Source organism: Carcharodon carcharias, chromosome 29 (genome assembly GCF_017639515.1).
Source record: "Carcharodon carcharias isolate sCarCar2 chromosome 29, sCarCar2.pri, whole genome shotgun sequence".
In the NCBI taxonomy this organism is placed as follows: domain Eukaryota; kingdom Metazoa; phylum Chordata; class Chondrichthyes; order Lamniformes; family Lamnidae; genus Carcharodon; species Carcharodon carcharias.
In genome coordinates, this window is record NC_054495.1 from 2,809,954 (window position 1) to 2,824,486 (window position 14,533).

General features: G+C 49.5%; 1 protein-coding gene across 1 annotated transcript; it reads right to left on the reverse strand.

The window, feature by feature from the left end:
• Positions 1-9,348: 9,348 nt before the first annotated feature.
• Positions 9,349-14,338, reverse strand: LOC121270975 (trypsin-like). The gene is made up of 5 exons (XM_041176652.1): positions 14,299-14,338; positions 13,859-14,015; positions 11,999-12,249; positions 10,474-10,610; positions 9,349-9,498 (listed from the first exon to the last, which is right to left on the reverse strand). Exons 1-5 carry the CDS (start codon positions 14,336-14,338, stop codon positions 9,349-9,351), a joined length of 735 nt encoding a protein of 244 aa, XP_041032586.1.
• Positions 14,339-14,533: the final 195 nt, after the last annotated feature.

Below are 14,533 nucleotides of genomic sequence, written 5' to 3' on the forward strand. Positions count from 1 at the left end.
TTCTTTCTAAAGTGTCTTTTTTTGTGGAAGCCTCCACTAAAATCCACAAATTTTCAGTCAGTGATGCTGCAGGTGTTGCACGGAAGAGGAAATTTGTTTGGCGCTGAAAATCTTGCAAAATACAAAGCGGAGACTCACATTGACGCTTTCTGCCACCTCCCCTTGCATGTAGCTATGGGGGTGAGCCACTTAGTGACATAGATTCCTCTCAACAAACAATTGTCTTTTTTTATTTCAACACAAAAGCAAAACACTTGCAGATGCTGGAAACCTGAAATAAAAACAGAAAATGCCGGAAATACTCAGCACTTCTGCCTCCTTCTTGCCTGATGAGTTTATTTTTCCTCTTTTTTAAAGTTTCACTGTGCCTCCTGCCCACGCAACAGGACCACGCCAGATGGCCGCCAATGCCCATCTGCCCATGCACGCTGGTCCGCGAATGTGCAGAAAACGAGGAGCAGATTAGAAATTTAGGGGTTGAGCTGCTTCTGATAAGAAATAGCTGTCTCAGACAGCGATGACCATTGGCAAAACCTGGTCACTGCGTTTGCTGATGAGTAACCGTTGGATTGTGTAGGACTGAGCTGTCAATCCCAGCCACGATTTACTCCTGAGTCACCGACTGCCTATTGGATCTGTACATCATTATTACAAGAGGGAAAGTGGAAATCGGAGATGTCTCTGTGCAGCACACAAAGTGCCTCGAATGTTTTTAATCCTTCCTTCTCCCGGAAACGTACTCTGGTTAAAAAATCTCACTAAGTTCCCACAATAAAAAATATGCCTTCTGTCTTGCTTCAAGGCCCACGTGTTACTCCTGTTCATCCTTATTGTGTAATTGTATTCCTGTGTATCGGCAAAATGTTGTCTTTTGGCTATGTGGCTGCCATACGGTAAAGCCTTAGGTAAACAAACACACTCCACTGCCAAAGAATCAACCCCCGCTGTACTTCAACTTAGACACGCGGCTCGAATTAAGGTAATATCCATCCGTATCAACCAATCTCAACTCACAATCCTGTCAAATCAAGCCTCAAAACTCGCCCTCGTAACGCGCCTGGTTGCCGACCTCTTTAATGCGAGTCTGAAGTCAGACTTGCTCCTACTGTGACATGAGGTGGTTTTGGAGGTGCGATCCTGCAGCTCTACACCCCTGGTTAGGAAGAATTTAAACGCTGTCCAGCGCAACAACGGGTTCCCATCATCCCCGCCGACGCCAGGAGATGAAGGAAGGAATATTGAACCAGGAATTCCATAAAGCGGGAGAAACAGGGAAGTTTAGCTCTAATGTTTCACAAAGCTCTTCATCACTGGAGGAGATTCTCCCCCACCTCACGTGTGGATTTGCTGTGGTCTAATCAATAGAGACTGATCACTCTGATTAGTCAATAACTTCATTATTATCGGATCAGGTGGCTACTAGTGTGGTCGAAGGTGGACCCTGGGTTATCGAACATCCAGGAATTCTTGTCTCGACAGGTGGAATATAAAAGCAGGAAAGTCATCCTGTAACTGGTTTCGGTCTTGTAATAGGGCTAAGACCGCACATTCTATAATTTTATGAAACATATATATTTTACGTGCAATTACTTCCTAAACTTTTAAAACTGGACAATGACCTTTTCAAATGACTGAAGCTATGTTGGGCTGTGACCCTTGACCAATAGAAGCTGTCTGGCAGCACTTTGCATCTCTTTATCTCTGAAGAGACACTAATGACTCCTGTGGGCTGCAGAGACCAACTTAAAAGGGAATTATATAAAGACCATCAACATTTCATAAGCCAGGCCCCTCCCTCCGCAGTCTGCTAGGACAAAGAGACCGTTAACCTAGTTTTCAAATTCTTAATGGTTGGAACTTTGAGAAAGAAGTATACACCCTTGGTCAAAGCCAAATTGGAGAGGTGTGAGTCATGTCATATAACACCCCCTAGCTGCGGGAACTAGTTATATCGTCTTGCTGCACAGGGTAGCTTGATTTAAAGATGCCAAGGTGCCGAGTGACTTTTCGACCAGTGGGGAAGTGGCGAGTAATATGTTCTCCATAAGATATACCCTCGTAAATAATTTCAAGAGGGAGTCTGACAGTTTTTTGAGGAACTTTCAAGGTTATGAATAAAAAGCGGTGATAAGAGGGTGGTGGTGAGCCGCCTTCTTGAGCCGCTGCGGTCCTTGTGGTGTACGTACACCCACAGTGCTCTTAGGGAGAGAGTTCCAGGATTTTGACCCTGCGACAGGGAAGGGGCAGCCGATAAAGTTCCAAGTCAGGATGGTGAGTGGCTTGGAAAGGGACTTGCAGGTGGTGTCATTCCCATGCATCTGCTGCCCTTGTCCTTCTAGATGGTAGAGGTTGTGGGTTTGGGGGGTGATTTAGGAACGTGGGACCAATGCATTAAGACAGGTTCTTTGATCCCTTTAGAGGAAATTTAAAGGGATGCAGCCACCAAAAGGTCTGAGGCAGCACGTGGAGGGAACCAGAGGTGTGACAATCGTCTTCCTCTTCAAAGTGGCTGGAGATAGTTTTAAAGTGTTGTCAAAGAGGTAGAAAGCACACAGGCCAGGACCTGCAGATACAGGAGTGTGACCCCGAGGATGCATATTCAGGGAATTTGAGTCCCATTATCCAGGACAGAGTTATCCTACTTCATTTTCCTCAACATAATTTTTCCTGGATGCATATTCAGCTTCCCCACTCACGTCCAATTGATACAACATTGGCCCATCACCTGAATCCCTTTCTCCCTTTCTCTCCCAATGCTGTTTTATGGCTCTGCTTTTGGAAGCTGAGTTAGAGCTTATAAAAGTTCATAGATAATAGAATTTGATTATTAATCTTCCTCCCTACTCCAAATGCTTAACTGGCTTTCCAAATCCCATAATCTATCCAGTGAGATATTGGTGGAATATTATAACCTTGGACTGAGATTCGCACATAATAAATCATCAGGAATACAGGAACAGCAGGAGGCCAATCAGCCCCTCAAGCTGGTTCCGCCATTCAAAGAGATCGTGTCCAACCTGTATCCTAACTCAATATGTCTGTCTTTCCCCCTGGAGCCACATAAAAGACTTTAGGGACAGGTGATCAAAAGCTTGGTCAAAGAGTTCTGTTTTTAAGGAGGGTCTCTAGAGCAGGGGAGATAAAAAGAGAGTGAGAGGAGGAGAGGTTCAGGGAGGGAGTTCCAGAGTTGACGTCCAAGGCAAGTGAAGGCACAGCTGTCAATGTTGGAGTGATGGGAATCAGGGGATGTTCAAGAGGATGGAATTGGAGGAGAGCAGAGACCTTGGAGGGTTATAGGGGATGGAGGAGGTTACAGAGATAGGAAGGGTTGAAAAGGATGTAGGAGGTTTCAGAGAGAGGGCGGGTTGTAGGGATTGGAGGAGGTTACAGAGACAGGGTGGGTTTTAGGAGCTGGAAGAGGTTACAGATTTAGGGAGGATTGTAGGGGCTGGAGAGGGTTACAGAGACAGGGAGGGTTGTAGGGGCTGGAGGAAGTTACAGAGATAGGGCGGGTTGTAGGGGCTGGTGGAGGTTACATAGTTAGTGATGGTTTTAGAGGCTGGAGGCAGTTGCAGAGATAGGGAGGGTGATAGGGGCTGGAGGTTTTTGCACAGTGATGTAGGGTTATAGGGGAACTTGGTGTCCCTTAGGACACGCGATCCAACAGAGTTTTGTTTCCCCGTACATTGAGGGAGGATGGAATTAGGGAGGCCGGTCCATGGGGGCTTATAAATAGTCAAATCTGCAACTTGAGTTCTGAGTTTGAAGGACATGTGTTTGTAGGATTGTCCGTCTCAACCTTTTGTCTGGGCATCAGGTTTAGCCTCAGTACGAAGGGATCAGCCGATTGTGACTGCCCCAGATAATGGTCTGGACAGCAGTGGACTACTGAATATGAATATAAACTGCAAGTAAACAGTTATAACCAGCATTTTAACCAAAACGCATAGGGGCTGCAAGAAAGATGAAAGGACTTTTATGTCACCTTTCTTGACCTCAGCATCTCCCAAAGTGCTTTGCAAAGGGAAAGGCCATTCAGCCCCTCAAGACTGGGTTCCCATTCAGTCAGATCAGGGCTGATCTTCTCCCTCAGTTCCTCTTTCCCACCCTCTCCCCTGGTTTCCAAAATACTATCGACCTCAAGTGTTGAATAGACTCAACGAATGAGCACCGACAGCTCCTGAGGGGGCGGGGGGGTGGGGGGGGGGGGGGGGCGGAGTGAGAGAATTTCAAAGCTTCACAACCCTCCAATTGAAGAAATTTCTCCTCATCTCAGTCCACTTATGCTGAGACTGTGCCTGCTCGCAAATTTGAGATTCTCCGGCTGGTGGTGTGGTTTGAGGGAACTGGGGTGGTGGACGGGTCTGGGGAGGTGCAGAGGAGAAACACCCTCTCAGCATCGACCCTGCTTAACCACCTGTGAATTTTGTGTGTATCAAAGAGCTCAGATCTCATTCTCCTAAATCCAAGGCAGTATAGGCCCATACAACACTGGCATCTACCTGGCTATGTGAAAAATTGCCCTGGTATGTCCTATATTCTAAAAGCAGGACAAATCCCAACGAGCTATTACCTGCTCACTGATGCTCAGCTTGGGTCCGCCAGGGTTACTCAACCTCTGACCTCATAAGAACCTTGGTCCAAACACGGACAAAAGAGCTGAACTCCTGAAGTGAAGCGAGAGTGACTGCCCTTAACATCAAGGCAGCATTTGAATGAGTGTGGCATCAAGGAGCCCCAGCAAAACTGGAGTCAGTTGGGAATAAAGGGGAAAACTCTCCACTGGTTGGAGTGATAACGAGCACAAAGGAAGATGGATGTGGTCGTTGGAGGTCAGTCATCTCAGTTGCAGAACATCACTGCAGGAGCTCCCAAGGGTAGTGTCCTCGGCCCAACCATCTTCTGCTGCTTCATCAATGATCTTCCTTCCTCATAAGGTCAGAAGTGGGGATGTTCGCTGATGATTGCACAATGTTCAGCACCATTCACGACTCCTCAGATACTGATGCAGTCCATGTCCAAATGCAGCAAGACCTAGACAATATCCAGCCTTGGGCTGACAAGTGGGAAGTAACATTTACAACACACGAGTTCCAGGCAATGACCATCTCCAATAGATGGAATCCAACTATTTCCCCTCGCCGTTCAATGGCTTTACCATTGCTGGCACACAGTACCGAAAGGCCCTTGGAGCAGGGCGGGAGGAATGGGATTTTGGGGGACAGGGTCGGGGAGAGAGAGTTCCAGATTTTTGTGTGAAGAAGTGATATCACCCCCTGAACAGTCTGGAACTAATTTTAACGTTTTGCCCCCTTGTTCTGGACTCTTTCTCTCCTCCCACCACCACCGCCCCCAACACCCTCCGCACCCCCCACCAGAGGAAATCGTTTCTCTCTATCGATCCTTTGATCATCTTCAACCGCTCGGTTAGTAAAATCAAGCGAACAGGAGCCAAGTTGATGCGATCAAGGGGAGGGGAGAACATTGAGGGTGGGAGTTCCTCAGACTGGAAAAGACAAAGTGTGGTGTATTTTTGCAATGTTTTTTATTGATTCTTTCCATGAGCTGGTACAGAAAGGTCAGGCCTAGGACGTGGAGCAGAGAATTATTCAGCACCATATTAGATCGGAGGGCCCACCCCCGTCAAGTGATGACCTCAGTTTGCGGCGATGGTGTCCTGGATCCAGGACATGTAATTGCAGACCTTGGTGTAGACTCCAGGGTAGCCTCTGTCCGCACAACCGTACCCCCAGGACACGATGCCCTGGAGCACTCCATTACACACGACGGGACCACCGGAGTCTCCCTGTGGAAGAACAGCACATCAAATCCTTCAGCAGCTCCGCATGGTGAGGTCAGCGCTTAAAGAGAGTTCGAAACCCGTGTGCTCTCCGCAAACATTCAACCACACCGAATATTGACCAACCTCACATGGCACAGCTTCCCCCCGGTTCACCTTGCATTTATATAGTGGCTGTGTCGTAGTAAAACGTCCCCAAGAAGCTTCACAGCAACGTTAATCAGACGGCATTTGACATGGAGACCGGAAAGGAAATATTAGGGATGGGTGATCAAAAGCTCGATCAAAAAGGCTGGAGCGTCTTAAAGGGGGAGAGAGAGAGGGAGCACGTGAACAAGAGAGAGACAGAGAGAGGTGGAGAGATTTAGGGAGTGAATTCAATACCTTAGGGTCCCAGGCAGCTGAAGGCACGGCCACAATGGTGGAGCGACGGGAATCGGGGGTTGGTCAAGAGGCCGGAATTGGAGGAGCGCAGAGACCTCAGAGGGTTTTAGGGTCTGGAAGCAGTTACAGAGATAGGGAGGGCTGTAGGCGCCGGTGGTGGTTACAGAGATAGGGAGGGTTGTACGGGCCCGAGGATGTTACAGAAATAGGGAGGCTTGTAGGAGCTGGAGGAGTTTACAGAGATATGGAAGGTTATAGAGGCTGGAGGAAGTTACAGAGAGAGGGAGGGTTACAGGGGAAGTTGGTGTCCGTTAGGACACGGGATACAACAGAGTTTTGTTTCCCCGGACATTGAGGGAGGATGAAATTTGTGAGGCTGGTCCAAGGGCGCTTATGAATAGTCAAATCTGCAACTTGAGTTTTGAGGTTGAAGGAGATGTGTTTGTCGGATTGTCCATCTCAACCTGCTGTCTGGACATCAGGTTTCGCCTCAGAAGGAAGGGATCAGCCGATTGTGAGTGCCCAAGATAATGGTCTGGACAGCAGTGGAGTATAGAATATGAATATTAACTGCATGTAAATAGTTATAACCAGCATTTTAACCAAAACGCATTGGGGCTGCAGGAAAGATTGAAGGACTTTTATGTCACCTTTCTTGACCTTAGCATCTCCCAAAGTGCCTCAAGCCTGCATCCCCATTCAGTCAGATCAGGGCTGATCTTCTCCCTCTGTTCCTCTTTCCCACCCTCTCCACTAGTGTCCAAAAGTCTCTCGACCTCAAGTGTTGAATAGACTCAACGACAGAGCATCCACAGCTCTCAGGGGAGGAGAGAATTCCAAAGTTCACAAACCCTCCAATTGAAGAAATTTCTACTCATTTCATTCCACTTATCCTGAGACTGTGCCCGCTCCCGAATTTGAGATTCTCCGGCCGGTGGTGTGGTTTGAGGGATCTGGGGTGGGTGTGTGTGCGGAGGGCAAACAGCCTCTCAGCATCGACCCTGCCTCACCCCCTGAAAATTTTCTGTGCATCAATGAGCTCAGATCTCATTCTGCTAAACCCAAGGCAGTGTAGGCCCATACAACACTGGCATGAACCCTTAAGACCATAAGACATAGGAGCAGATATTAGGCCATTCAGCCCATCGAGTCTGCTCCTCCAATCAGTCATGACTGATAAGATTCTCAACCCCATTCTCACGCTTTCTCCCCGTAACCTATGTACCCCTTACTAATCAAGAACCTATCTATCTCAGTCTTAAATGCACTCGATGACCTGGTCTCCACAGCCTTCTGTGGCAATTAATTCCATAGATTCACCACTCTCAGGCTAAATATTTTTCTCCACATCTCTGGTCTAAAAGGTCTTCTCTTTACTCTGAGGCTGTGCCCTCGGGTCCTAGTCTCTCCTACTAATGGAAACATCTTCCCCACGTCCACTCTATCCAGGCCTTTCAGTATTCTGTAATTGTCAATCAGATCCCCCCTCATCCTTCTAAACTCCATTGAGTATAGACTCAGAGTCCTCAAACGTTCCTCATATGTTAAGCCTTTCATTCCTGGGATCGTTCTCGTAAACCTCCTCTGGACCCTCTCCAGTGCCAGCACATCCTTCCTGCGATATGGGGCCCAAAATTGCTCACAATATTCTAAATGTGGTCTGACCAGAGCCTTATAAAGTCTCAGCAGCACATCCCTGCTTTTATATTCTCGTCCTCTCGAAATAAATGCCAACATTACATTTGCCTTCCTAATTACCGACTCAAGTTACAAGTTAACCTTAAGAGAATCCATGACTAGGACTCCCAAGTCCCTTTGCAGTCCAGTGTTACTCAAACTCTGACCTCATTATAGCCTTGGCAAAAAGACAGACAAAAGAGCTGAATTGCTGAGGTGAGGTGAGAGTGACTGCCCTTGACATCAAGGCAGCATTTGACCGAGTGTAGCATCAAGGAGTCCTAGCAAAACTGGAGTCAGTTGGGAATAAAGGGGAAAACTCACCACTGATTGGAATCATACTATAGATGGTGATATAGGGTCAATCAAGTAATTACAGCACAGAAGGAGGCCAATCAGCTCAATGAGTCCATGTAACTCTTTCGAGTACAAACCCATTTCCATCTGTTTCAGATGAAGTTACATTGTTTCATAGTTTACCATTGTGAGATCTGAACTCTTGATACTCTTTTTTGAGTAAACCTGTTTCCCTCTGTTTCAGATGAAGTTACATTGTTTCATAGTTTGCCATTGTGAGATTTGAACTCTTGATCTTGGGGTTATAAGCCCAGTACCATAACCACTTGGCTGGAATCATACCGAGCACAAAGGAAGATGGTTGTGGTCGTTGGAGGTAGGTCATCAGCGGTCTAGGACATCACTGCAGGAGTTCCCCAGTGTAGTGTCCTCGGCCCAACCATCTTCAGCTGCTTCATCAATGACCTTCCTTCCATCAAAAGGTCAGAAGTGGGGATGTTCGCTGATGATTGCACAATGTTCAGCACCATTCGCGACTCCTCAGATACTGAAGCAGCCCATGTCCAAATGCTGCAAGACCTGGACAATATCCAGGCTTCAGCTGACAAGTGGCAAGTAACATTCACGCCACACAAGTGTCAGGCAATGACCATCTCCAATAGACAGAATCCAACTATCGCTCCTTGCCATTCAATCGCATTATCATTGGTGGCACCCAGCACCCACAGACCCTTTGAGCAGGGCGGGAGGAATGGGGTTTTGGGGGATGGGGGCTGGCAGAGAGAGTTCCAGATTTTTGTGTAAAGAAGTGACATCACCCCCTGAACGGTCTGGCTCAAATTTTAAGGTCCTGCCCCCTTGTTCTGGACTCTTTCCCCCTCCCACCAGCCCCCCACCACCAGAGGAAATAGCTTCTCTCTATCGACCCTATCGAATCCTTTGATCATCTTCAACCACTCAGTTAGTAAACTCAAGCGAACAGGAGCCAAGTTGATGCGATCAAGTGGAGGGGAGAACATTGAGGGTGAGCGTTCCTCAGACTGGAAAAGACAAAGTGTGGTGTATTTTTGCAATTTATTTTATTGATTTTTTACATGAGCTGGCACAGAAAGGTCAGGCCTAGGACGTGGAGCAGAGAATTGTTCAGCACCATATTAGATTGGAGGTTTCTTCCCTACCAAGTGATGAGCTCAGTTTGCGGTGATGGTGTCCTGGATCCAGGACATGTAATTGCAGACCTTGGTGTAGACTCCGGGGTAGCCTCTGTCTGCACAGCCGTACCCCCAGGACACGATGCCCTGGAGCACTCCATTACACACGACGGGACCACCGGAGTCTCCCTGTGGAAGAACAGCACATCAAATCCATCAGCAGCTCCGCATGGTGAGGTCAGCGCTTAAAGAGAGTTCGAAACCCGCGTGCTCACCGCAAACATTCAAACACACCGAATATTGACCAACCTTACATGGCACAGCTTCCCCCCGGTTCACCTTGCATTTATATAGTGGCTGTGTCGTAGTAAAACGTCCCCAAGAAGCTTCACAGCAACGTTAATCAGACAACATTTGACATGGAGACCCGAAAGGAAATATCAGGGAGGGTGATCAAAAGCTCAGTCAAAAAGGCTGGAGAGTCTTAAAGGAGGAGAGAGAGAGAGCACATGAACAAGAGAGAGACAGAGAGAGGTGGAGAGGGTTAGGGACAGAATTCAACAACTTTAGGCCCCAGGCAACTGAAGGCACGGCCACAATGGTGGAGCGATGGGAATCGGGGAATGGTTACAAGGCTGGAATTGGAGGAGCACAGAGATCTCGGAGGGTTATAGGGGCTGGAGGAGGTTACAGGGATAGGGAGGGTTGTACGGACTGGAGTGGGGTAAAAGAGATAGTGAGGGTTGTAAGGTCTAGAGGGGTTTACAGAGATAGGGAGGCTTTAGGGGCTGAAGGAGGTTACAGAGATAGGGAGGGTTGTAGGGGTTGGAGAAGCTTACAGTGATAGGGAGGGCTGTAGGTGCTGGAGGAATTTACAGAGATAGGCAGTGTTGTAGGGACTGGAGGAGGTTACAGATATAGGGAGGGTTGTAGAGGCTGGTGGAGGTTACGGAGATAAAGAGGGTTGTAGGTTCTGGAGGACGTTAAGTACATGGTTCAGGAGGAAGGGCCATTCGGTCCATCCTGTGCATGCTGGCTCTCGCAGGGAGCAATCCAGTTGAGCCCCGCTCTTACCGCCTTTACCCCAGCTCCCCTCCCCCCCGTGATAGGCAGGGGGGGGGGGGGGTCTCTCTGGGCTGTCTCGTATTGTCCAAGGGCCCGTACCTGGCAAGAATCCATCCCGCCACCCAGATAACCGACGCACATCATGTTGTTGGTGATCAACCCAGGGTAGGAACCTTCACAAGCGGCATTGCTGAGAACCGGCGCATCCAGGCACTGCAGCCGGTCCCTGCTGACCACTAAATCAAAACAAAGGTTAGAGGTTAGAGGGCGCACTAGCTTATCCACACCTACGTGGGGGTCAAAACATTCGATGCTGCACATTCCCACTTCCAACGAATGACCGCGCATTTCCAAAACAACCTCAGACCTTCTCACAACACCTCACAGCCAGTGACGCACTTTTCAAAGTCTTGGATTGCAGGAGACAGAGCAGCTGGTTTGTGCACAGCAAGATCCCGCAAACCGCAAAGAGATAATTACTTGAAGATCTGTTTCGGTGTTGGTGGTGGTGGTGGGGGGTTGGGGGTTGGGGGGGTGGGGGATGCCCATTGGTCCAGGTCACAGGGCGCAGCTCCCTCCCTCTCTTCTCCAAAATGTAGGGGCTGGGACATCTTTCACACCGGCCTGAGAAGACCAGGCGAGGGACTGGGCAAGGAAGCGTCTCACCTGAAAAAGACAGCACCGCTGGGTGTGCAGCACTCCCTTGGTGCGGACACCAGGAGGGCTCAGCTTTCTGGAGTGAAGGTTCAAACCCAAGTTCCCCCGGTTCCAAGCAGAGGGTCCTTCGCACTGGGTGACACAACACTTAGCGGCTGCCTGAGATCCATAGGGGAAAGCTTCATAGTCTTATCTCAGGGTCAGAGCGTCACAGCTGCCAACCCTCAATGCATCGTAATCTCTGCTCACATTTCAGGGTGATGCGGGGGCTGGGTGTGGGTGGGGGTGAGTGTGCAGGAGGCGGGGGGCTGGGTAGGGGGAGGGTTCAGGAGGCGGGGGTGGAGGGGCACCGTACTATGACTGGTCAGCACCTTCCACAAGGCTCTAAACCGAGACCTTCTGCCATGAGCTCGGCTGGATGTGGAAGGACCTGTGGGATGGTTGAGGGAGAGCAGGGTGCCCTCGCTGGACCATCATTAGCACCCACCACCCCCACCCCAGCTCACCCCACACCAATCCCACCACCCCACCCCACCTCACCCCACACCCACCTCACCACACCACCCCAACACGACTGAGAGCAGGTCGACCAGCCGTGACTCTCAGCGCTATTTGTGGGATCATTCTGTGCACAGCCAAGCACAGAAGCTGCGGCATTTAGCTGGAGGTCGACATGCGCTGGGTGTCAGGGTAATGGGTCGGGTGAAGGGACGAGGCGCTCGAGAGAGACGGGAGTTTGCGCTACATCAACAGGAAGAGACGCCGGCCGCATTCAAGGTGAGGAACGTTCTTTGCTGATAAATGTTGGCCTGTTTACTGAAGACCCTGTGGGATTATTGCTCTCGGTACAGCTCAGCGTAAGAGCTTCATCTTCCGGCCCATTGCTAAACCCTGACCTCCCTCCCACACACCCCCAGCGAGCACTCGCAGAGACTCTGGTCGAGTCAGCTCCCTCTCTGCCCCTTACCGTGGGACTCGGTGTCTCCCCAGCCGGATACCAGGCAATATTCCCCGGTAGAGGCACAGCTTCTCGGCAGTGCGATGGTCCCCACGTTGCTGTTGAGTGCGGCAGGTTTTGACAGTTTGATCAGCATGATGTCGTTGTCCAGGGTGCGATAGTTAAACCCGGGGTGTCTGATGACTCTGGCGGCTCTAATGAATTGCTCGGTGCCCTCTCTGGCCGTGATGTCGTGCTCCCCCAGACGCACCTGGATACCACTAGGAATAAGATAGAGAACCAGCTTAGAGCGTGACTGTGCTTGACCGGTGGCCAACTTGCTTCAGCCCATTGGCGCGCAGCGCTAACTCGCCTGTTCCCTGTCAGCTTCCTGGGCTTGGAATGACAGTAAAGGGAATGCTAGTCTGTTTTCCACAGGGCAATGATAAGGGCTCGTGACCACTTGGGAAGACAGGAAGAGAGGCCTCTTGGGCCCATCCTCCATTTTTGTTGCCAATGGTAAATGTTAAGTCCCAGTTCACAGCCCTTTCTGAATATCCCTCAGTCCCTTAACTCCCAATTCAGTGTCAATACGTCCAACAGTTTATCATCTGAAGGTCTTCGGGGTGGAGGGGTATTTGTGTGTGGGTCTCATAATTCCACTCCACTACTGTTTAGAGAAAAAGTTATTTTCTTTCCCCCTGTATTCCTGAATCGCACACAGGAGCCAGCAAAATATGAGGCTGCTCGAGAGGCCACAAATGGAGGAGGGTACAGAGGCAGGGAGGGTTGTAGAGGCTCGAGGATGTTCCTGAGGTAGGGAGGGTTGTAGGGACTGGAGGAGGTTACAGAGGTAGGGAGGGTTATAGGGTATGGAGAGGGGTACGTACGGAGCGGGCAAGTGATCATGTAATGGTTTGAAAGCAAGGATGAGAATTTTAGAGTCAATGAGTTGCAGACTGGGAGCCAACAGTAATCAGCGAGCAACAGAGGCTGATGAGGGAACAGGAGTTGCTATGAGCTTAGGTATGGGGCAGTGAGGTTTCGGAGACCAGAACTAGGCGCTGTGTTATGGATACAGTCTCCGCAAAGCCTTGTACAATTGCCGCAAGTCCTGTTTTTTCCTGTACTTCAATCCCCTTGCAATAAAGGACAACATGTTGTTTGCTTTCTTTGTGCTCCTTGAACAGTGGGATCTTGCCTCTTTCAACATCAACATTTCTACGTTTCAAGATATTCGTCTTTTCTAAATTCGCTTATCAAAGTGAAGAACCTCACACTTCCGCACATTATATTTCAGCTATTGTTATTCCGTTGTGCAGTGTGTCTTTTCGAGAACGCTTTCATTGAATCAGAATTTACCACAGAAACTGGTCATTTGGACCAACTGCGCTGTGCCACTGTTTTACACTCCACTCGAGCCGCTCGTACACCCTCATCCCTCTAACAGCCTTCAAGATCACGGAGGCTGGCCTACAGCGTGCTGGAGTAGTCGAGCTCGAGGTGGATGAGGGTTTCAGCAGTCGATAAGCTGAGGCAAGGGCGTAGTGGGGTGATGTTACGGAGGTTGAAATGGGCTGTCTTGGTGATGGAGATGATAGGGGGATGGATGCTCAGCTCAGGGTTAACTGGACAATGAGGGTGAGAATGGTCTGGTCAGATAGTGACCAGGGAAGGGAAGGGGGGGAATCGATGACTGGGGAACGGAGTTGGTCACGGGGACCGAAGGCAATGGCTTCAGTCGTTCCAACCTTCCCCACACGATGGAAACACAATCTTGGGACCCTCATTGAGAAGCCTGCAAAATTCAAGAACCAAGCTGTCGGTTCGAAGCTTAAACTCTCCCTTTGACCTTTTAACCTCTTTTCACGCAGAGCCCTCGGTACTTGCCCCCGATAGCAGTGAGCGGCGGAGACCACCCATTCGGGGTGGATCAGAGATCCCCCACACATGTGCCTTCCCACGTTGAGAGAGACAATCCAGGGCACTGAGTGCTTCACACATTCGTAACCACCAACAATCTTGTCGTCATCGCGAGGGGCAGCAGCTGTGTAACCAATAGAAGAGAGATCACCATTAAACACTGGAGAAAGCTGAGAGACAAACAGCAGAGAGACAGATGGAGAGACAGAGGGAGATAGCGAGTGTGAGGGAGAAACAGCGAGTCAAAGAGAGAGAGGCAGAGAGACAGCGAGTGAGAGACACGGAGACAAAGAGTGAGAGAGGGAGATTAGGAGAGACAGGCTGGGAAAGACTTCGAGAGGAGGAGCAGAAAGAGTGAGAGGAAACTCGAAAGAGCCATGGGAAGAAAGGAAGTGGGACACGTTTACCAGCAAAGCCCAGTGACACGGCGAGCAGAAGGATCTTCATCGTTGCTTCAGGTTTCACGATGGCTGACTGCAGACAGCAGGGCTGTTTTATAGGCTGTAGGAGCTCTGCTATTAGAGAATAACACGAACACTAGATTCATTAATGATCACAATTGGGGGATACGTCCTTGGGAAAATGAGGGGCAGGTGTGTGTTTCTCAGTTTGTTCCCTGGGTTGTTTCAGAGTTCAATAAGT